The 21419-nt window shown below is 46.7% G+C and overlaps 1 protein-coding gene across 1 annotated transcript in view; it reads left to right on the forward strand.

Moving 5' to 3' along the window:
- The window catches only part of WNT9A (Wnt family member 9A), a 62253-nt gene that overhangs the window by 22995 nt on the left and 17839 nt on the right, over positions 1-21419 (forward strand). Inside the window, exons 2-3 of the mRNA XM_054193017.1 lie at positions 15281-15540; positions 19589-19851. Coding sequence (XP_054048992.1) covers positions 15281-15540; positions 19589-19851 — 523 coding nt within the window. The remainder of the gene's footprint in view (positions 1-15280; positions 15541-19588; positions 19852-21419) is intronic.

Below are 21419 nucleotides of genomic sequence, written 5' to 3' on the forward strand. Positions count from 1 at the left end.
CCTCTTTCAGGGAATGGGCAATTGCTAAATATTTCTCTTTACCATTCTCTTTAACTGTGTGGCCCCAAGGCTCACTTAGAACACATTATCCAGATTCTACAGTCAACGGAAAACACATTTGGTTCCTCGTGGGTGTTTTTAAGATGCACAGAGCTCAAAGAGAAAGCTATCAAGAGTCCACTTATCTACAGCATCCCTTCTGAAGCTGAGAGTCAGCTTTCTTTTCATTATTTCTGAGTACTTAAAATTATTATAGGTCATCCCATGTTTAGTTGTCATCACTAGGGAAAACCAGAGACTCAGTACCTGGAAAACGAGGCGTACTAATGACTTGTGAAAAGCTGTGAAAGCTGCTTGGCTGAATTGTCCTTGTATTGTGGACCTGCTAGAATGAATTTTAATTCTCCAACATGATACTCGTAAGATTGTAGTTGTCTCTTCCTGTGGTGCCCTACCTTCTTTCCACCTGGTTGTCCTGAGGAAATGAAGACAAGATGGGGAATTTGGAAAAGAATATCTATTTCATGCAGTGCTCCTTTGCAGAATGTGGTCACGTAAACATTTTAGACAGGAATTATTTCCTAATCCATACAAGTAATTATGTTGATGTTTCCTGGCCCTTGAGTGGCTGAATTGCAGGTCATTTGTATATAAGAATTTTGTTCTTTTCACTTCTTCCGCTTCTAGTTCTCAAAGGAGTTCACGAAGAATAATTTAGATACGAAACTTTCAAATATCTTCTTCACCTCTGTTTCACAGATGGACTCTAAAGTGTTTTGAATTCTAGAGGAGTTTAGGGATATAAACCTATATAGAGTTGTGTGCAGAAAGTGCACTGGTTGTGCTTTGTTCATTCTTGTTGGTTTTTCCCAAATGTGTAGATTAATGGGCCATCTCTCAGTTGGAGCTTCTGACCTTGCTTATAGTTTCTCACAGTCAGCTAAAACCTTATGCCATTAATTCAGCTGTAACTTCATAAACTTTCTAAAGGAAAAGATTCAAATCCTGCACTGCAGATTTGTTGAGGAGAGTGGACCCAATGACATTTCTGGGGCCTAAGGAGTAAAAATATTAAGGTGAAGGGAAATGGGAAGTATTTTCTCTTTTCCTCAAGTTCTTTGGGGCTGTTTGCTGCATTAGATACGTGGCCATCATCTTCCCCTTCAGTCCTTGGAATGGCCCTTATATGACATGTGGAAAGACCATACTCGATATTATACCATGGTACTATTACGGATATCTTAATGCAATTCAGGAGGTCAAGATAGGGTGTCCTGTAGTATGCACCCAGAGAGCTCATAGTTCACCTCCATGGCATTTTTGCATAACCGGTGATTCAAGGACTGTCTTTCTGCTCTTCTTGTTTTGCTAGCTGTTGGTAGGTAGTTTAGAAAATGGGAACTTGCAGAAACTGGTTGACAGTTTGGATGACTTTTGCACGCTGGGATAACTCTAAGCCTGTGGATCCTCTTCCCACGAGACAATTTTTCCTTGAGATGCTTTCTAGCATGTTTTCTTGCACTTTTTACTTGGAATTGAAAATGTTTCTCCCTTTAGATGCCTGCAGGCACTGGGAAAGAGTGGTGTAGGGATTAGCATAGGAATAATATGGTGTAGCTCTGCATTTGTTGGGACTTCTGTCAAGCATGAGCAACTTGCAAATCAAATGGCTTCCTCACCTGGTTTGCTGCTTATGAGGTCCTATTTTACAGGCAGTGGTTGTAACTCAAGGTTTGCTCTGAGCTTGTTCTTGGATTTGAGGTGAAACAGTCCCTGCTTCATGAAGTATACGTCTCATGGAGCTGGGGAACAGTTCTCTGCTAAATGAATATGGATACAGCTGTGGCATCCCACAATGCTGCACCTTTATGTCCAGTCTTAGTGAGGCTCTATTCCACACACCCCCCCCCCCCCCCCCAAGTAACATGAAATCTGTCAAAATGCTGTGAAGAACAGCTTTCACATTTGGTGAGGATCGGGCTGGCGAGGTGCAGTGTGACATAATATGTCTTTGCCCTCTGTAATCTTTTACCCCTTCCAACATCCAGACACACAAGAGCCGATTCAATTCTTAATCTTGGTGTAACGAAACCACCTCGTGGTTTCTGTATTTGAGTTGATCTAAATTGGGATGGCAGGAGTCCTTGAATCCAACAGCTTTAGGCTATTTTAGGTGGTGAAAATCTGCATTGGCACTATGGAAGGCGTTTGTAAGTAACAAGCTAATTATGTAAAATGCACACTGTCCACTTGTTAAGATCTTCTTAAAGTTTCATAATCTAATCAGAATTTGCTATGTATAACACTTGGCTTGTTGTCCTCCCTCCTGCCTTTTTAATGCAACTTAGTCGGATGGATGGATGATCAATACAAGAAGGAAATGCTTTCCTTAATGCTGGTTGGTTGTGTACCACGTGCCTTTCATACAATGCATAAAGGATTTTTCTTTTAATTACTGAGCTCAAGGGTGTTGCTTTGAAGATGGATGATATGCAGTCCCATCTGCTCAGCAGCACTCATAGAATAAAGCTTTGGGTCTCCTCGGGCTACAGTATTTTGGTTCATATGACTCTTTGTTCATATTGACTCTACATAGTATCATAAAAAAAGATGTATGTGCTGAAGTCACAAAGTATTCTGACCTGAAGTGTTGGCAGAGGTAGGTCTGGCTGAGGTCTTTGCCAATATTCTACAATCCTTCAAAAGGTAAGTGAGGATCCTGCCAGCAGTACAAGCCTGTTAAGGCCATTTTGGCTATCAGTATCGATTTATTTATCACATGTGATTAGCCACTGTTACAGCATCTGCTTCCCTTCCACAAAACTGTGCATGGATTCAGACCTTTGAGGAAGGGTTGTACCATTCCTATAATGGTGTAGGAGCTTGGCCTTTCTTGGTGGTGGTGAATGGACATTGGGAGATTGATGGCAGATGTTCACGTTGGTTGTTCTTTCCCTCTTCTTGCTGGGACAAATTGTGGTGTGAAGGAGTGGTGTTTTATGGTGCTGGAGGAGATCAAGGGAAAGAGAGCAATGTTGTTTGGTGGATGACAGTGAGGGAAGGACCATGCAGTGCCCTTGTGTATGGAGCAGAAGACAGTGTAGTTTGTGATGTTAGTTGGCTTTGTGGAAACATGTTCTAGAGTACATCAGCAGGAATGTAGTCTCCTGCGCTGGTGGTTTATCCTTATCTGATGAGTTTGAAACCTTGGCCAGAGCTAGTTTGCTTGGCTGGAGATCTGACTGTGGAAGCTTCATTTGAGGCTTGTAAAACCTCAGGGCAGCAAAGCTCCTCTGGAAAGACATTCATGAGACACCTTTTGTCATGGAGTGGCCTTCATGCAAGAGCCTCTGAGTATCCTCCTGTTGAATTTTGTAAGGAACCAGCCTCTATGTTCATAGTTCATTCCCACAATATCTGTTGGGGCTCAGAAAGAAGAAAAACTTCTACAATCCCATTGCCATAATGCATCTCTCATGCATCCTGCTCTCTCCAGTACCCAGAAAGTTTGTTTTTTCACCTGTTTAGTTTTTAAACCTGCCACGAGGATAATATGACATTAGAGTGGAAAAGCTATCACTGTTGTGCAGGGGAGGAATTGCAGAGCTGTAAACTGCTCCCAAAATAGATCAGATGATGTGTCAAACGGCCCAACCATCTAAATACTCTACGAGCTGACCTCCGTGCGATATAGAATAGGGGCTGGGTAAAATGTTTTGAGGGGAGGAGGAGGTGAAACCCCCCTTCTGCGTGAAACTGCACGCTTGTTTCTAGAAATTGTTGTTTGTCCAGAAGTTGATTGGGAGCCAGTCTCTGCTTCCAGCTGGGACCTCCAGGTCCTGAATATAAAAGCTAGGGCTGGGGAGAAGGAAGAGGAAGCTCATTCTCCAGTTGTTTTTCTATCCCAATGAACCCGAGGAGCTCTCTGCATTCATTGTGCTTCCCTCGAAGGTTCAATTTCAACCCCCCCAGCTTTGTGTTGTCTGAGGAATGACCTTTATTTTCTCTTTAGCTGCTGTGCTACTTGAGTGTGTGTGTGCACAGGGATATCTCCCAGCAGTGAGGGAAGCTGCTGCGTTGGCTCCAAGGAGTTTCTTCCCTGCCAATCTCTGTGGTCTGGGCAAGGGCAGCTATGTAACTGCAGCATCTGCCGAGAACAGACTGGGCAGTGTTCGGGAGAGATGGCATGATTTATCCGACAGACGGGATGGGGAGGGGGAAAGGAAGAGGCCAACTCCTGCTGCTGTATGATGTGTGCAGTGGAGCTGTTAAATTTGGGAGATAAAGGCTTAACAAAAGAGCTGGCTGAGGTGTTAGGGAGACAAACGGGCGATTCATTACAAAGTCAGATGCGTTCCCTGGCAGGGGTGGCTGGGAGAGACTGACACTAACACATGGCTGGCCGGGCGGCCGCTGGAGCCGTGCGAGGCATGCCCATGTCCCGGTGCACCGAGGGCTGCTGTGGGTGGAAGGCTTGCTGGGGACATGGCAGGATTGGGGGTGCCAAAAGCAAGCACGGCAGCAATAGCCTCTCCGAGGAAAGAGCAGGGTGCTCCCAATGTATGACTCCATCCAACGTGGTGTTGCAAGGTGTTAGTGTGTGGCGAGTGCTCAACACCGCTGGGTTGGTTATTGCTGTCATCAAAAGGGCTGGAGAGTGCAGGTGGGTTAAACCACAGAATCACAGAATGGTGGGGGTTGGAAGGGACCTTCAGAGATCACCTAGTCCAACCGCCCTGCCAAAGCAGGGTCACCCAGAGCAGGTTGGACAGGAACGCATCCAGGCAGGTTTTGAATATTTCCAGTGAAGGAGACTCCACCACCTCTCTGGGCGGCCTGTGCCAGGGCTCTGCCAACCCCAAAATAAAAAATTTTTTCCTGATGTTCAGATGGAATTTCCTGTGTTCCCATTTGTGCACATTGCCCCTTTTCCTGTTGCTGGGCACCACTGAAGAGAGTCTGGCCCCATCCTCTTGACACCCACCCTTTAGATATTGATAAGCTGCAGCCGAAGCAAGGTCCTGCAGTGCATCTGTTACAGGCTCCTGCCTCGGTGTTGAGAACATAAAAACCGCCATATGGGGTCGAACCAAAGTTTTCTTCAGCCAGGCATGGACATCTGGGGAAGCCAAGGAGAAGTGGGACAAGTGATGTGTCTCCTGGTGTGTCCAGCTTTCTCCTGGCAGTCAGTGGTTTAGAGGTTTCCTGAGGCAGAGACTGCCTTCAAGCCCTCATGTTTCATCACCCACCTGGGAGGACCTCCCTTTCCTGAATCCATCTAATCCCTTTTGAAATCTATTCATATTTTTGGGCTTCACAACATCCAGTAGCAAGGAGTCTTGCAGTTTAATGATGCGCTGTTTGGAAAATGGGCTCCATTCTCTAGAACATCTTGCATTTATTACTATTTCTTTTAACATTGTGCCTGGCCTGAATCAGAAGGTCTGACCCCTGCATGTCCCTGAGCAAAGAGCTCCCTGTTGAGCCCCCAGCTCTGGGCAGATCTGTCAGGCTTGCTTAGGCTTCATGTCTTCAGCTTGACCTCTAGACAGCCAGAAGGACAGACACAGGAGGTGTTTTGGGAAGTGCCCTCACCCCATGCGTGATGCTTTCTGATGCCACTTTCATCAACGTGCTGGAATAAACATAAGGCAGCCCCTGTGCAAAAACCACAATAAGCAAACATCTTTGGGATTTTTTTGTTCCTCTTTGTTTAGATTTCAAATACTAAGTATACTTTACTGTGTGCAACTCTCCCCAGACAAGGGAAGCTACCAAGAAAGACCAAGAACTTGGATTTCCTTTGCTTGGTGCAGAAAACTAAAACTACTGCTGCAGGTTTATAGCACAGATGACTTTCTGGCTTTTAGGAATTTGGGCTTTACAGTAGGAGCTGATGTAAGAGAGTTTGCGTATGGCTCAACTCCTTGTTGCAAGAAAATTGTGTCATTGAGCACCAGGCCTGTTTCCTCTAGTCTGCTGTCTTTAAAATCTGGTATAAATTATTCTGCTGTAGACCTTTGTGTGATTCAGTACATCTGTGGTCTTCTCCTGGTCCTCAACCCCACCAGAAACAATTCCAAGCTAGGTGAGAGGGAGGGATGATGGTTATGTATATTTTCTGTAAATGTGATCTAGAAATGCCCCTTGTTTTCTACATCATGGAGAGCTCTTAGGCCCAATTCTAGATTAAAATGAACTACTCTAACCCCATGTCAGGCATGGAGCTGAGCTGTTTTTTACTGCAGCAGGGGTCCAAGATCCTGGGATGGGGAGTATTTTCAGCAGTGTAAAAAAAAAAAAAAAAAAAAAAAAAAAAAAATAAAAAAACCCACCAAACTAAAAAAAAAAAAAAATCAATAAAAAAAAATCCGCACAAAACCACCCAAATAAACAAAACCAAAACAACCCAGAAAAGCCACAACGATCAAACAACTCCCTCTGCGTTATGGTAGTTTTGTCTTCCTGATGCAAGGATGTGTTGCTATAGGGCATAGATATGTTGTGCATGTGTGTGTCTCACCAATTCATCCTATCATGGAAAATACTCTGAAAACCTCTTTCTTTCATCCCTGCACACCATGGAGACCCGAAAGGGTTAAAACAAGACTTATTTTTTCTTTTCTCTGAGCTTATTTCTTCACCTTCTTCCACTGCATTGCTCTGCACTTACTCCTTCCCCGCACCAAAACTCCCAGCTACATGTTGCCTACGGGATACCCATGCCAAAAGAAATGATGTTAAAGTGGGGGGGGTGGGGAATAAGCAGTGGCCGGAATAAGGAGCAGTGGTGGGTCGTGGGGTGGGGGTCCGGGAGCTGGGGAGCTGCCCAGCTGTGAAGGGGGTGCAAACGAGGGGGGGTGTGTGTGTAATTCCTGGCACAGGCTGCCAAGGGCAAAGCTAATGCCGTCTTAAATCGGGGGTGAAAGCCCCTGTTGCCTCCTGGCCTGTGCATTCCACTGGCACCACGGTTCACCGGCCAGTTTTAAGTTGGGTTGAAAATCCTTCATAAATCTCGTTGATGGCTGTTTCATTCTTGAGAGGATGAAGGGAGAGAGGAAACAACCTTCCCCTCCTCTTCTCTCCCTCCCCCTCCCCACCTCCTTTCTCCACTTCTGCTCCCTTATGGACAAAATGGGTTGTTCCAGAGGAATTAGGTTGCAGGCAGATCTTGGGGACAAGCTACCTGTGACCTCCCAGCCAAGGGCAGCTAATAGTCATTGAGTTTTAAAAACTGAACACCCCCTCAAAAACCCATCAGTGTTTCCTAAAGGTGGTTTGGAGCAGGGAACTGTTCAGCACAAACCATGTGAATTGCAAGGAATGTTGCAAACGGCCTGATATTTGCCCTCTCCTTGTATTGTTTCCATGCTGGTGAACCTTAAAGTTGCAACTCTGAGATATTTGCCTCAAATAAAAATGTCTTTTGCTCTGGCGGACTGGAAATCTTCCTGAATAAGGTTTGTTGTATGGAATGGGGGTGGGGCAAGGAGGAGGAGAGGTAGTTCAGTCTTGTGGTTGAGGCACACCACTAAGGGCTGAAAGACCCAAGTTTGATTCCTTCCTCTGTGGTGGGGTTCCTTTGTAATTGCTTGTGTCCCCCTCACTGGGGGAAGGGAGGCAGAAGGGAAGGCAATGTCTCCTTACTTCAGTGGAGTGCTATTGGCTGTAATTCATAACCTGTGTGGGTCTTCAAGCCTTGCATGAGAGGGAAATGCTGCAGTAGCTTGAAGTATTTGCTTGTGGTGCTCCTGGTCACCACAGCGCAAAAATAGCCTGTTCCTCGCAGCACCTTGGTCCCATAGGTTCTATGCAGGAATTCCAGAACTTCTCTAGCCCTTCACATCTGAACTGAGTCACGTATTCCCTGCTCATGCACTGAAGTATTTTTCCTTCGGTTGCTAAATTTTGCCCTCATATACTATGTGGTGCCAAAATTTTTTTTGGTAATGTGTACAGGAGAAGTTGAGGGCATGCTTTGGCAGGAAATTGCATGGAAGCTTATTTATATGTACAGCAACCATCCTGTATCTGGGAGGCAACCATCTGTGTCTTGCCCCGTTCACCGAAAAAATCCCTTCCGAGCAGATGTGATAACTCCTTTGTAAGGGTTTTGGGGTCCAGGTCTCTTCTCAATGCGGGACAGCTGGCCTGGGGACACTTCACTTTCTTGGACCACGGCATTCAGCAGTGCTTCAGGACTGGAAGAAGTCCTCCGGCTTATGCGTGAACTTCAGCTAAGGCTAAAATAGGAAACTTGGGCATAAATTATCTCTGTGGTAGCACCTGGGCCTAAAAAGAGCTTAATAATTTGGGATCAGAGCGGCCGATGCGAGTATTAGAAACATTCAGGAAAGGGAAGAGCTGGAGATTTGCACCAGCAAATTCATTCTTCCGGAAGCAGCTGTTATTTGTCTTTTTGCTGGATGCTGGAAGTAACTCTTGACAGGAGCTGAGATCCTGACAGGTATGTGTAGCAGGATCCTTATGTGCCAACTCCTCCATCCCCTTGCCCAAGATGCTCAAAGAAGCTCAGAGAAAACCACTGTATAGATCTATACAGGCAGAGGAGTGATTGAAGATAAGTTTGAATGACTGAAGTCTACAAGAATCTGCACCTTTTGTCTCCTAAAAAAAGAAAGAAAATCTGTTTGAGCATACTTCATCAGGAGTCTGATGGAGACTGATGCTCCCTTCCTTGGTAAGTGGGATCTATTGGGTTGGAAGTTCCTCTGTGCTGTAGCTTTTCTCCTCTCTGTCCTCCTAATTCCCACCGCTCGGAATCAGAACCAAGGACTTGAAGGCATTCCTCTCTGGAACACGTGCTCTTCATTGGAGCATGAGTGTAGGGTATGGCTGTTTCCACCTGTGTGAAGTGAGGTTGCAAGGCCCTGTTGCCCCCACCATGTGTTGGTGGAAGCGTGTAATGTAGTGGTCTCTGTGGTGGGGGCTGTTATTTATTTCTTCACAAGTAGAAGCTGCAACTGAGATTTGGGCACAATTGACTGATGAGAAACTCCTTTTTTGAGGGGTTGCCACCTAAAGAAAAGCTCTGAGTGTGTGTACCATGCTACTGAGAAGAAGATAAGGATCCAAATAGTACTTAAAACATACTTGTGATGAGAACAGCTGCATTTGTTACTTGAGTTTCCAAACTTTTTTTTGGCTTTGTTTAATGGTCTCCAACAGCAAGACACCATTTTTTGTGGAGAATGACATAGAGAGCAAAAAGGAAAGGTGAACACAAAGCATCAGTGAGTTGGTTGGGAATGAACATGAAGGAAAAAGACCGGCATGTGCATAAGGGGCATTGGTCTGTGGATGATGACAAGGAGAGGAAACCTTGCAAAGGGCCAGGATGGACAGAGTTTTAGCAAAGCTGTTTGTTGCTGGTTAGCCACCCATCAGCTAGAGGGCAGAGACAGAGGGGAGGGTCCAGGAGTGGAAGCGAGCTTAGATATGAAAGATTGGATGGAGTTAGCTGGGAGGAAGACTAGTGTAGCATGGGATGACTGTAAGAGCAGAGGTGTTACGGGAGTGGCTGGAGGTACAAAAGTCAGGGTGGCACAGGAGGATAAGGAGCCCTGCGACTTGCCCAATTCAAATCCGATGCTGCATTTTTTGTCAGAGCGGTTGACATAAGTACTCAATGCCTTGCTGCCTTTTGATTTCTAGGTGGAGCATAGGCTCTTTAGCTCTGTCTCGTAAAGCCTTGGTTGGTCTACATTTTCTCAGCCAGGGAGAAACGCTTTCCCTCCTGTCACCTTTTTGGACCCCCACAATGTCACAGCATGATGCTGGAGGATATTGGTGGAAAAATTACACTGAGGAAGGGCTGAGCAAGAAGTGAATAACTCTAATGGAGAAATCTTCATGAAGGGACTTAACGTTTGCTGAGATGGCTGGATGTTGTGGAAGCCAAGAAATCCTTCCTGAGGCTTGGAGAATACCTTGCATTATTTTTTTTTAAGGACTCAAAGGAATATGGGATTGTTTTTTTTTTTTGCATGTGCATACATTACCCAAAGTAGGAAACCTTTGCCGCTCAGTGAATGGCAGTGGATTTTGATACTAGCATGTATGGCTTTGGATTTTATGGTCTAAGCAAGGTGACAATAGACACGAACGCCTCAATACTGGGGTGAGCACTTCATCTTGGAGCAAAAATACTTAGTTCTGACTTTGAGGCATAGAAAGAAAATAGAGTACTAATTATTAAGTAGCAAAGAAGAGAAAGATTTCTCTAATCCCAAATGATTTGGAGGTCCACCAATGCTTCTGACAGCTCTGGGAAGAGCAGAAATGAGGTTGGTGAGCACTCCTCAGATAGTTTCCTCCAAAGGACATTGAGTGTTCATAATAGTAGCACTTATACCTGTGAATGCTTAAAAAACAAACAACACAGTGCAGAATGAGAGAGTTGATTCTTCAATGGCCAACTCTTGCTCCAAATATCAACTCTTCATCACTCATCATAGAATTCACAGAGTTTCCTTGGACTTTTGGCTTCCTGTGCTTCAAATAGCAATTAGCCTTTGTGTGTGTGTGTGTGGGGGGGGGCATGGTAGATCAATTTAGGAAAGCTTCTTCACAGTGTGGGAGGGTGATGGTAGGGGAGAGAAAGAACAACTGAAGGTTGTTGGATACAAAAAATAATAATATAGGCCTGGTGTCCAGCATAACTCAGTCTGTCTCCTTGAGTTATGGAGTCATTAATTTAGGTATTGCAGTGAAGAAGGTTAGTGTACAAGTTGTCAACTTTTCAGAAACCTTTAAACATTCCTAAATAAAGGAAAAGAAGGGTTAGAAAGCAAAGGAAAAGGATTGGAAGAGTAGCAATACTGCAGAACACAAACAAAACCAAAACACATTAATGTAAAAAGTGAAAATAGAATCAATTCAGCCTTTGTACAGATGTACCAAAGATAAATCTCCCAGCAAAGAAGGAAGCACTGGGATAGGAATGCAATATTTCAGCAGGCCTGTCATTCCAGGCTGGTACAGCAGAGGTGTTTCCTTGCAGGAAAACAGCTCACCTTGGCTCGTGTCTCTGGCTGCACTTGCAAAAGAAACTCTTGAGCATGTGAAAAACGAGAGTGCACTCACAGGTCTATACAGGCGCCTTACTTCTGTCTCACCCCCCTCAAATTCTCACCAGGAAAGTCCCCAGTTAAATAAGGGAAAATACAGGGACACTGTGTGAACTCACGAGGTGATAAAAACTCTTGACTTCTAAGATGAGCTGAAAGCAGGACCCATCTTGAACTGTTTCTCAAAGCATGAATCCCATGTTGCTACAGATAAAACTTGGCTACACAGCTATCGGTGTGAATTGTGCAGTGGCAGGGACTGTGTTTGGGATCTCTCCCAAGCCTGGGTGATTGGAGTCTGAACGCCAAGAGAGCGAAGCAATTAGCAATGTTTGACATGAAGTTCACAACCAAGGCAGCCGAATGCCACCAGTAGTGTATAAGCAAACTAGATAGGTCTTGCTATTTACAGCTGGTGCTAATAAACCTTCTGGTTTCCTGGCTTCAAACAAGTGACAGATTGAACTGGAAGGAGAATAGTGCAAATGATGTTGCAAAGGTTCCTTTCAGGTAGGTGGGTATGGGACTGAGCAACCAGGTCCTTCCTGAGGTCTGAGCAGTGTAAGTGTGCCACTCGGAGCAGATGTCAAGCAAGGTGCACAGAAGATTAAGTCAAAGTCTGAAGCAGAAAGCACCTCTTGACTTAGATTCGTATTTCTTTCACAGAGGCCAGAGTTAGTTTCCAGAGAGTTAAAGCTTCATGGGTTGCGTGCAATGAGCTGTTTGGTCTCCCTCCAGGTTCCCAGTAGACAAACACACCTTCATCTCATGCTCAGCCCCCAATCCAAAATAATACCATCACACAGAATGCTAGCTGGCAGTTTAATTGTAACAGTTGTGGGATCATGTGTGTGGAATATAAAATAAAAAACACCCCCCTTCTCCCCCATCCCAAAAAAACTTCCTTGGAAGGAACAGCTCGGTCTTTGTGAGGAGCTGAGAAAGCATCCGACTCTGACACCGTTGCCTTACGGGACCTCACTCAGCCTAGGTTGCATAAAAGGGCTTTATAGGATTATAAACGTTCCATGCAGCGGCAGCTCCAAGGCAGTGTTTCAGGTGGGGGCACTGGCTCTCCCTGGCTCTGCCTGCACTTGTTTATTGTTGATGCCACGCTCTGAAAAGTGCCACCTCGCCCTTCTTCCCGCGGCGGCTGGAATGTGTGTGCAGAGCTGAGGCATCGCTCTGCATTGGTCCCCCCCTGCTGAAATGGGCATGGATCCAGCACCAGGGAGGGAAAACCTATGTATGCATGGATCTGTACTCCTTTTGCTCATGGATGTCTTCACGCAGAAGAGCTTTGTTGCTTGTTGTCTAGGAAAAGCCCTCTTCCCCTAAATTTACTCCTTGTCTTATTCTGGAGATGCTTTCTTAATCCACTTGTTTCGCTCTGATTCAGATCAGCTTGAAAGCCAGTGAAATTAGTCCAAGCAACAAGCCAGGTAGTGATGGACGGGTCTCTCCGTTCAGCATGCGCATTGCATGACTTGTTTGTCGCCAGCTTGGATTTTCACGTCCCCTTTTCTCTAACGGGTGAGGACAGGGCAGAGCTGGCTCAGGAAAAAGTTGATCTTCCGCCTTCCCTATAAGAACATTGTGTTCGTGTCTTGTCTCTTGGGTTGTTTTCTTGGGAAGGGGTGAAGTAGGTCTCTGCACGCTCACCCAGCTTCCTCAGGTCACCATGGCTGTTACCCACATGTCCCAGATATGGGAGCTGGTGAATTCCTACCTAAGCCTTTTGCAAAGAGCAGAGACAATGGACGTTGCTGACAATTTTCTATTCTTTCTCAGGACTTTCCATCTGTTGGAGCTGAGTAGCTGATGGAGGGCTGTCCTCCGGCATTGCCCTCATCACAAATCCTGTTTTCTACCTTCTCCCTGTCCCAGGCTCTTTATTTTGTTTTTCTTTAGATGACTCTTATTTGGGCCCACTTTGGGGACACATGCAGTTGGGCTGTGCTATCAGCAACTACACTTTGAAGTATCCCAAAGCCAAGAACCTAAGGTGGAGGGTGGGGAAGGGATGCAAAATCACCAATTGCTCCGCAGCAATTTTGGCTGTAGGATCAATTCCTGTATCCCTCCTCACTGCGACAGCAATCTGCTACACGATACTTGGAGCTTATCTTTCCCAGAACAGTTGAACAGTCCAACTTAGTTGAACAGTACCCACTCAGTTGGAAAGGTAAACTGGGGAGGGGGAGCTGTAGAAAATGCTTTTATGCCTCCCTCTCTCTTCTATGCCAGTGGAGGATATCTCTTGTGCCAACCGTGAAAGCTTGCGTGAATGAAATTTCTGAGCAGAAATACTGATGAAGGCCAGAAATGAGTGTCCTGGAGGTTTTCTTTACCACTGTGAAGCTCAGACCAAGCCACCTTTCTCCTTAACTAGCCTGCTCGGAGCTTTGGTTAACGAGGCACCAGGGCTGGATAATGTCCCAACTCCTCGGGGAGCAGTCAAGCCCAAGTCCAAACAGAGCGAAAACATAAGGGTTAACATTTTTCAGTGCTTCAGATGCAGCTTGCTGTTTGGCCTTTTGGGTGTTTTTATCATTGAATCATTTTGGGGGAGCAGAATTGGGGGAAAAACCTATTTTTTGGGAAATTTATACTTGGTTACACTAGTTTTCCATGTTTCCCACAAATCATTCTGACTCTTTGTTTTTACCATTGCAGGTTTTTTGTTTTGGTTTGATTTGTTTTTTTTTCTGGAAATCCTAATACTTTTGAAAGTAACTGAAGGAGATAATTTCCCTGCCCATTTCTTTGTTGTCCTAAAAATCCAACCCAGACATTTTTTTTTTCCTCCCTCCTTTAGACATCTGATGTTAAATCATTAGTACTTATTAGATCTATGTGGGATATTGCTGGCTGTGGCTCAGGTCAGGATTTTGTGCCTGTTGTGCAAGGAAGTTTGAGGGTTGAAGCACCCCAGGTGCTTTCCCTCTGGGACTGTGCTCCTGCAAAGATGAGTCCCACTCATTAGAGAGAAATCCTTATTAAAAACCAGAAACAATAAACCACTGCTCCTGCAGGGCAGGTGGGATTTTAAAGGGTTTCTGGGATGCCTCGGTTTGGTGAAGAGGATGAGTGTGTGTTCCCCTCCCATGCCCATCACACCATTTACCCCAGGTGGTCCTGAAGCGATGGAGATGTCTGAGCCTACGACCCATCCCTGGGCTCGCCTGCAGAGGATTGCAATGTTCCAGCATGTTTTCAATCCTGGCTTTAAGCAATTCTTCCTTTTTGGCTGGGGGAAACGTGTCTTCAGGTCCTTCAAAAAAACCCTACATAGTGATTCTCATTGACTGCGTGGACTGGCACCTGGCCGGAAAAGGGCAGAGCCAGGAGAGTGGGGTGCGGGTAGCCTGGCCAACAAAACCACTCATGAGCCCAGCAGATGTTCCTGCAGCCTCTCTGCTCCCTGGGGCCGATGCCAGCCTGGTCCTTTTCCAGCAGCTCGTCACTTGACACCGGGAACAGTCCGCTGGCTTCTTTTGTTGCACATTGTACGAGTCAAGGACCTTGCGTTCGGAGAAGGCAGGGGAGGGGAGAAGGCAATGGGACGCATATTTCTTCAGGTCGTTTTTTAGGTTTTGAGCTCGTTCTGCCTTGTAAAAGCTTTTGGCAGTATCGCCTGTAAGAGCATATCCTGCTCTCAAGCCTCAGGCTGTGGCTCACTAGGTTTTATGTAAGGATATCTTCTGCTGAGGGCAGTGTCTGTACGTGCCTTCTCGGTGTCTCTCCTGGGGTCTGGTGGAATGAATTGCCCTCTATCCCTTCCCAAGCCAGTTCTGCTTGATGTGCTAACGTTATTATTTTTTTTTATGCACACGAGAGTAGCTGTAGTGCTCTAGTCATCTTGCTAGTTTCCTGAGTTTATGCAGTTAGGTACCTTCTATTATTACTTCCCTATTTCAGTTTTCAACGCAGTCCTGTGGTGGAGATTGCCAAGGTCTTATGTCCAAACAACCTCTGTGAGAGCTGGTAGAGGGCACAAATCCAAATATCCAAATTCTCTTCTTGCACACACACTGCAGAGAGCCTTGCTGTAAAATCACTCCTTGCCCAGACATCAGCAAATCCACATGGGTGCTCAACTGGGGAGAGCCCGATCCCACCGTGCCCCCATTTCTACCATGGGCTGTATTTCTCTGTCCTCACCACTGTGTCCCTCTGTTCCTCTGCAGGCTAACGGGGAATGAACCCCTGACCATCCTCCCTCTGACCTCAGAAATGGAGGAAGCTGCCGTCAAAGCCCACTACAAAGTCTGTGACCGCCTGAAGCTGGAGAAGAAGCAGCGCAGGATGTGCCGGCGGGACCCCGGCGTGGCTGAGACCCTGATGGAGGCCATCAGCATGAGTGCCCTGGAATGCCAGTACCAATTTCGCTTTGAGCGCTGGAACTGCACCCTTGAGGGTCGCTACCGGGCCAGCTTGCTAAAGAGAGGTGAGCAGGGTGGGAGAGTCTGTTGGGGGTCCTGGCACCTCCTGCACCCATCAGCTTCTCTAGCGTTTTGTAGAGTGGTCATCCTGGAGCATCCTTTGCCAGAGGTGGGTCACTACCTCCCTAGAGGTCCAAAAAGAGCTTGTAGAAGGTAAAGACAAAGTCTGGCTCAGCTCATCCATGAAAGTGCACAGCAGGCAAAGGTTGTGCTGCATGGCAGTAATTTATGTGTTTGTTCTAGCCAAGCAGACCCTGTCCGCTTCCCATTGCTGGACACAGCTCCTCTCCTTGGAGGCTGGAGATGTTTGTGCGTGTGTCTGCAGCCAAGAGCTACGGTTCCTCCTCACTTCTGCTGGAAGTTGAACTGTTGCTGGAGGGGAAGGTGTTGAAATTCCCAAAGCTGTCCCCTCTCTTTTTTTTTTTTTATTATTTTGTTTTTTTCCTATTTATTATGACAACCTTTCAGGAAAGAAATTGAGAAAATGCCTAGTTAAGGGAAATAAGGCGAAACGGACTGTTCTGTGCTGTCCTGCTAGCGGGGGCAAGGGGAGGCCTATTGAGGACAACACCTGCAAATGTTTGTGTGTCCTGTTACTGCTCTCCCAGGCAAAAGGTCCCTGGATGTGAGCTGTGGGTAATTCCCTCACCAGTTCCCAGCAGTTCAGGTGGAGATGACCAGAAGCTGAGAAGGAGTATTGGAGGAGCAGGTGGTATTTTTGTCTCCTTCGTTTGTGCTACCTCATGTAGTCCAGTTTCCTGAACCCTCCCAGTAAAATCCAGTTCTTATTTCCAAACTGAATCTAACGATGCAGCAGGACTGTTTTACAGCTATCTTGCATGGGTCTCGAGGGCTTTAGTGACACCCAGAAGGTCCCACACTCAGCAACGGAGCTGGACCTAGAAACCCAGGGTCTACATCTACATCTTCTCAAAGAGAAGAGCAAAGGTTTGCAAAGCTCCCTCCCTCGCTAATTAGTGAGAAGGAGCAATTCAGAAGCGCTGGGGCTTAACTAATGCACTGTCACTGACTGCGGTGGAAACAAGGAAAGTCCTTATGAAACCCAAGAGGTCCAGCCAGAGCTGCAAGACATTTAAAAATATCCCTGCATGCCAGAGGAGTCCCTGGATTAGTGGCGCCTTGGGAAAGCCAAGCACTTTCTCATGCTGACACCTGGAGGCCACAGCTTGTTCCTTCAGATGTGCCTGCCCCTGTGGGCAGCCCTTGGCAAGGAGTGTTTCGAGGCAGCTTGAAGTTGAGCTGCCTTAAAACACCTTGGAGAACCCACCCCCCTTCACCCCTTGTCAGGACCCCGTGTAATAAATGGGAGCTCTGAGGGTTGCAAGGCTCTGCCTGCTGTCTCATTCTTCCATGTTTTATGCCCCTGCAACATCTCTGCCCTCCACCAATGCTGTAAATCCTTCGGATGTTGTTCCCGCGGCATAACACGCTGCCCTGTAAATCTTTCTCCTCCTCTCTGGGAGCTGCCGGTTCCTGGTTCAGTGTTGTGGCAAGTGATACCCTGGGGCAAAGGGGCACATGTATCACCCACTAAGACACAACTATTCAAATATATCGGTGTGGGCTTTCTTACTCTCCTCCAGGACCATTTTTAAAGAGAAGAGGGGAAAAAAAAAAAAAGGCAAAAATCCCCCACATCTTGCTTAAGAAGTTTCTCTCTCCATTTTTACACTCAGTCACCAGAACAGCCTGGCTGCTGGTTTGCAACTTGGGCTGATGCAGCCTGTTTCTTAAAGTAACTGGGGTTTGTTTAAGGGACTTGTTATCCTCTCGGGATACTCGCAAACAATTTTGGAAATGGCTGAAACTGGATAGCTGCGGACGGCAGGCTGTCGCTGCATTGGGGGTTAGAATGCCTGCATTGATTTAAAGCTCATTATCTTGTTACAAAATATCTTGGTGCAATCAAATAGTGAGCGGTGGAGATGGCTTTAAATCTGGCCAGAGCCAAATGTCACATGGACTTGCTTGGAAGCCGCCTGAGCTGCCTGTGGGCGAGATGATACCCGTGCTGATGGGCACTGGGAATTTGTGAGGCTTTTAGTGATGGAGAATGGGAGGAGTAGAGCCAAAGCTGGTGGGGAGACTGATGGAGGGGGAGAAGCTGGCAGACAAACCATTCCTCCTGGCTTTCTGTCAAATCTGGTATGCATTGTGGTTGCACGGCACTGACTTTCTGCTGAGATTTCACAACCGCTGTGAATTCAGTGCTTCAAACCAGGAGGCCTTCAAGCAGGTTGTAGGTCTGGGATACCTACTAAACTGGACCACATCCAGGCTGTTTGCTGCTAATTGCAATGTCTCGGTCTCTCAGAGAAGAGTTTGCATGCCCTGTTCCACCGAGGCCCTTCTGTTAGCACACTGGTACCTCTTCGTTTCATAGCCCAAGGAGTAGCAGTGGCAAGAGGACAACTCTACAACTCAGGAACAAGGAGGCTTGGGAGCATCTCTCTTTCTAGTAGTGGCGTCCCAGCATCCCTCTGACAGCCATGTCGGCAGTCCGACCTAGGGTGTAACCTAGGAAAATCTGAACCAGCCTAGAAAAGATGGAAGCTTCTTGGAAGCCATGTTCTACCCAGAGGAGTTTGGCCTGCATTCCCATGATTTTTTGTTGTGTGAATTAAATAAGAATTCTCACACCACTCCCAGTGAGAGAGTTTGCAATGCTGAAGATGTTTCTAGGGTGCCAGAGAACATTGTTTAACTTCAGGGAGAAAACAAAGAGGGGGGAAAAAAAAAAACCAAACAAATTTGGTTTTTCAACCCTGGCCACTCTTCATGGTGTCCCTAGTGAGTGTGGAGTTGAGCTTTTTTTTATTTTAAACATCCTTCCAATAACAGAAAGGTTCCTGCTCTTCTTTTCCAGGTGAGCAGTAGAACGGTCGGACAATTTCTCCCAGAATCTGGTTTGAGTCAGCCCTCTTGGGAAGACCAAAACTTAGTCTTCTGGGCTGGATTTTCATCTGTGTTCTGCTGAAGTTCAGCATCGTGCACCTGGGAATGCTTTGTGAAGGCAGGCTCTGGGGATGGGCCAAAGTAGCGCCCCATGAGCTTGCTTGGACTACCATGAACATCCTAAGGAACAGTTCCAAAAATGACCTGGCAGTGTCTCTGCATGTCCTTGGTTGACACACCAGCTTACAGATATATCCACTACTGTCACCATCCACTTGTGTTATTTTTGAGTGGGGGATTTCTTGAGTCGGTTCCAAAGCTGTTCTGGAATTGCATCTCAAATATGCAGTCGTTTATGGCTTCCATGGCTGGAGAATGGGGAGCTATAAGTACTGGCGTGTTTGCTTTTTATTTCTGGCTTTATCATTTGGATCAAATTCATGTGTCTCTCTGGGCCTCAGTTTACCTATCGGGGGGAAGGGATGCTGTGGCATCCCTGCAACTGAGCATGGAAGTGTAAAAAAGGGTTGCGTGTGAAAGGTTTGAGGTGTAAACTGCTTTTTGAGGCATTTGAGATGCTGCGATGGGTGACAGACTGGCTACTGTGTGCTTCCCAGTCCTCAGGTGCCTTTTGTTAACAATTTTGTTGAACTGGAGTAGGACCCAGTGATTGATTGAATTTTTTTTTTTTTCTTCTTCTTCTCTGGAGAAGAGGGAAGAACAAGGAGCCCTCATGATTTCTACCCCAACCATCAGACTGGAAGTCTATGCTGGGTTCCTGCTATTTGGTGTACCCTTGGTAGCCGTATTGCTACCGAGTGATGGTACCTCCATGGCCTGTCCAGCTCTTGCTCGCCACTTTCTGTTTTCAGGTAGAGACTGCACAGTGACAGCCACAGACCTGGTCAGATTTCATTTGCATTCTCGAATCCTGGCTTGTGCCATCTCTATGCATCATTCCTTGCTCTCCACTATGTCCTCTCCACCATCAGTGATGTGTGTAGATCTTGGAGTGCTTTGACATTGCTCAGACTCTTTTCACAGTGGGTTTTGCCTTGATTTCCTCATTATATTTTTTTTTTTTTTTTAACCCTTGCTCCAGCTGCAATTAAAGCTGCCGCTTCCTCTCTCCTGCAGGTTTTAAGGAGACAGCCTTCTTGTACGCCATCTCCTCCGCAGGGCTGACACACGCCATGGCCAAGGCATGCAGTGCAGGGCGGATGGAGCGTTGCACCTGCGACGAGGCCCCCGACCTGGAGAACCGTGAGGCTTGGCAGTGGGGCGGTTGCGGCGACAACCTGAAATACAGTAACAAGTTCGTCAAGGAGTTCCTGGGGAGGAAGCCCAACAAGGACCTGCGAGCCAGGGTGGACTTTCACAATAACCTCGTGGGCATGAAGGTGCGTTGCAGGCTGCTCAGGGTGGGGGTTCATGCTGTGGTGCGGCTTGTAGGGGCAATAATGTGCTGCACCTGAGTGTGGAAACAGGAGCGTTGGATGCAAAACACATGGAATGATCCTTCTGCAGGATGGGTGAAGTTTTAGTTATGGGCCTATGCCCTGGTTTTGTCACTGTGCTTCAAGAGTTGTGCCAAAACCATTGGAGGGAAACCAGAGGGGAAGAAACAGGAATGTCCAGGTCTAGAAAACATGGGGTGGGAGGAAAGATCTCTGACTTTCCACAGGGAGGAGAGGGTCTTACAATGCAAAGGGATGGAGAGGCAGGTTCTCCAGGCTTACATGAGGTGTAGGACAAGTCGGAAGGGATTTATGCTGCCACAACATAGGCTTGAGGGATGCTTTTCTTGCAGTAGTTCAGGAGAGCATGGACAGTGTAGTATCTTCATAGCCAGGTTTCTTTAAAACTGGCCGGTCAAACACCTGGCAGGGAACCAGGGTGGAGATATCCTCTCTGACTGACCTCAGTCCTAAAAGTCCCTTCAGCCTTCTTTTCTGGCAGACTTCCACTCTGCCTAAAAATACTGGGTTTGCAGCTGATGGTACTCGGGTGTGTAGTCCCTGCTTTTTTTTTTTTTTTTCTTCTTTTCTCTTTTCCCATCCTTATCCTCTCAGCTGGAAGGCTTTCATCTCTTTACCCCATGTACCTCCCATGAGGCTTTACCCTCCTGCCTGGGGCCCTCCCCACAGGACCGATGTAAAGGACAAAGTGTCTGTAATTGCTGGGTTATCCCAGCAAGACAGGGGAAAGGAAGGGGCTTTCCACCTTCTCCTGTAATCTGCTTGGCTGTACCTAGCCTAGAGTTGCTCGAATATGAAAATCCCTCAGATTGGCCAGCACAGGTGCCTAGGATCAGTGTTTCATTGCGCCAACCTCGAAGGGGGACATACTGTAAGGCTATAAATAGCCTTCCAGCCTTGTTATTGTCCGTGTGATTGGATGGAGGGTTGGGGCTGGGATGGGAGACCTAGGTCTCCAGTTTCCCAGGCAAATGCAGCCCAGCCAGTTGTGCATTCTAGGAATCGCCACCCCAGCTCAGTTGTTCCCGTGCGTATGCATAAAATGTCATTCCTCGCGACAGAGTTGGGGCATCGGAGAACGCCACCAGTGAGTGCTGGCCAGCAAAACGTCTCCCCCTCTCCCCACCACCAGATACTCCTAGACAGCACTGAGATCAGGATTAGAAATATCCTGTATTTAGCTGGTGTCTGGCTTTGGTTGACAGCTTTTCTGCCTCTGGATTAAAAAGATCGGTGCCTCTGAACTCCTGTTGCAGCTCTTTGGCATGTGAAACAGGCTTTGCAGGGTGATGAAACTTGTTTTAATCCTTGTGGTCTGTTGTTCCCCGAGGGCCTATCTCATCTCTTTGGAGTTGGCTGTGTAGTAGATGGGTCTAAAAATGGAGAAGGTGGTACCTGGAGTCTGTGATTTCTTGCTGGAGATTGTTGTGAGTTGTCCCTGCTCTCCTCCCTTTCCAGAGTCATATAATACAGTCTTATCAAAATCTACA

This window comes from Rissa tridactyla, chromosome 2 (genome assembly GCF_028500815.1).
Source record: "Rissa tridactyla isolate bRisTri1 chromosome 2, bRisTri1.patW.cur.20221130, whole genome shotgun sequence".
NCBI lineage: Eukaryota > Metazoa > Chordata > Aves > Charadriiformes > Laridae > Rissa > Rissa tridactyla.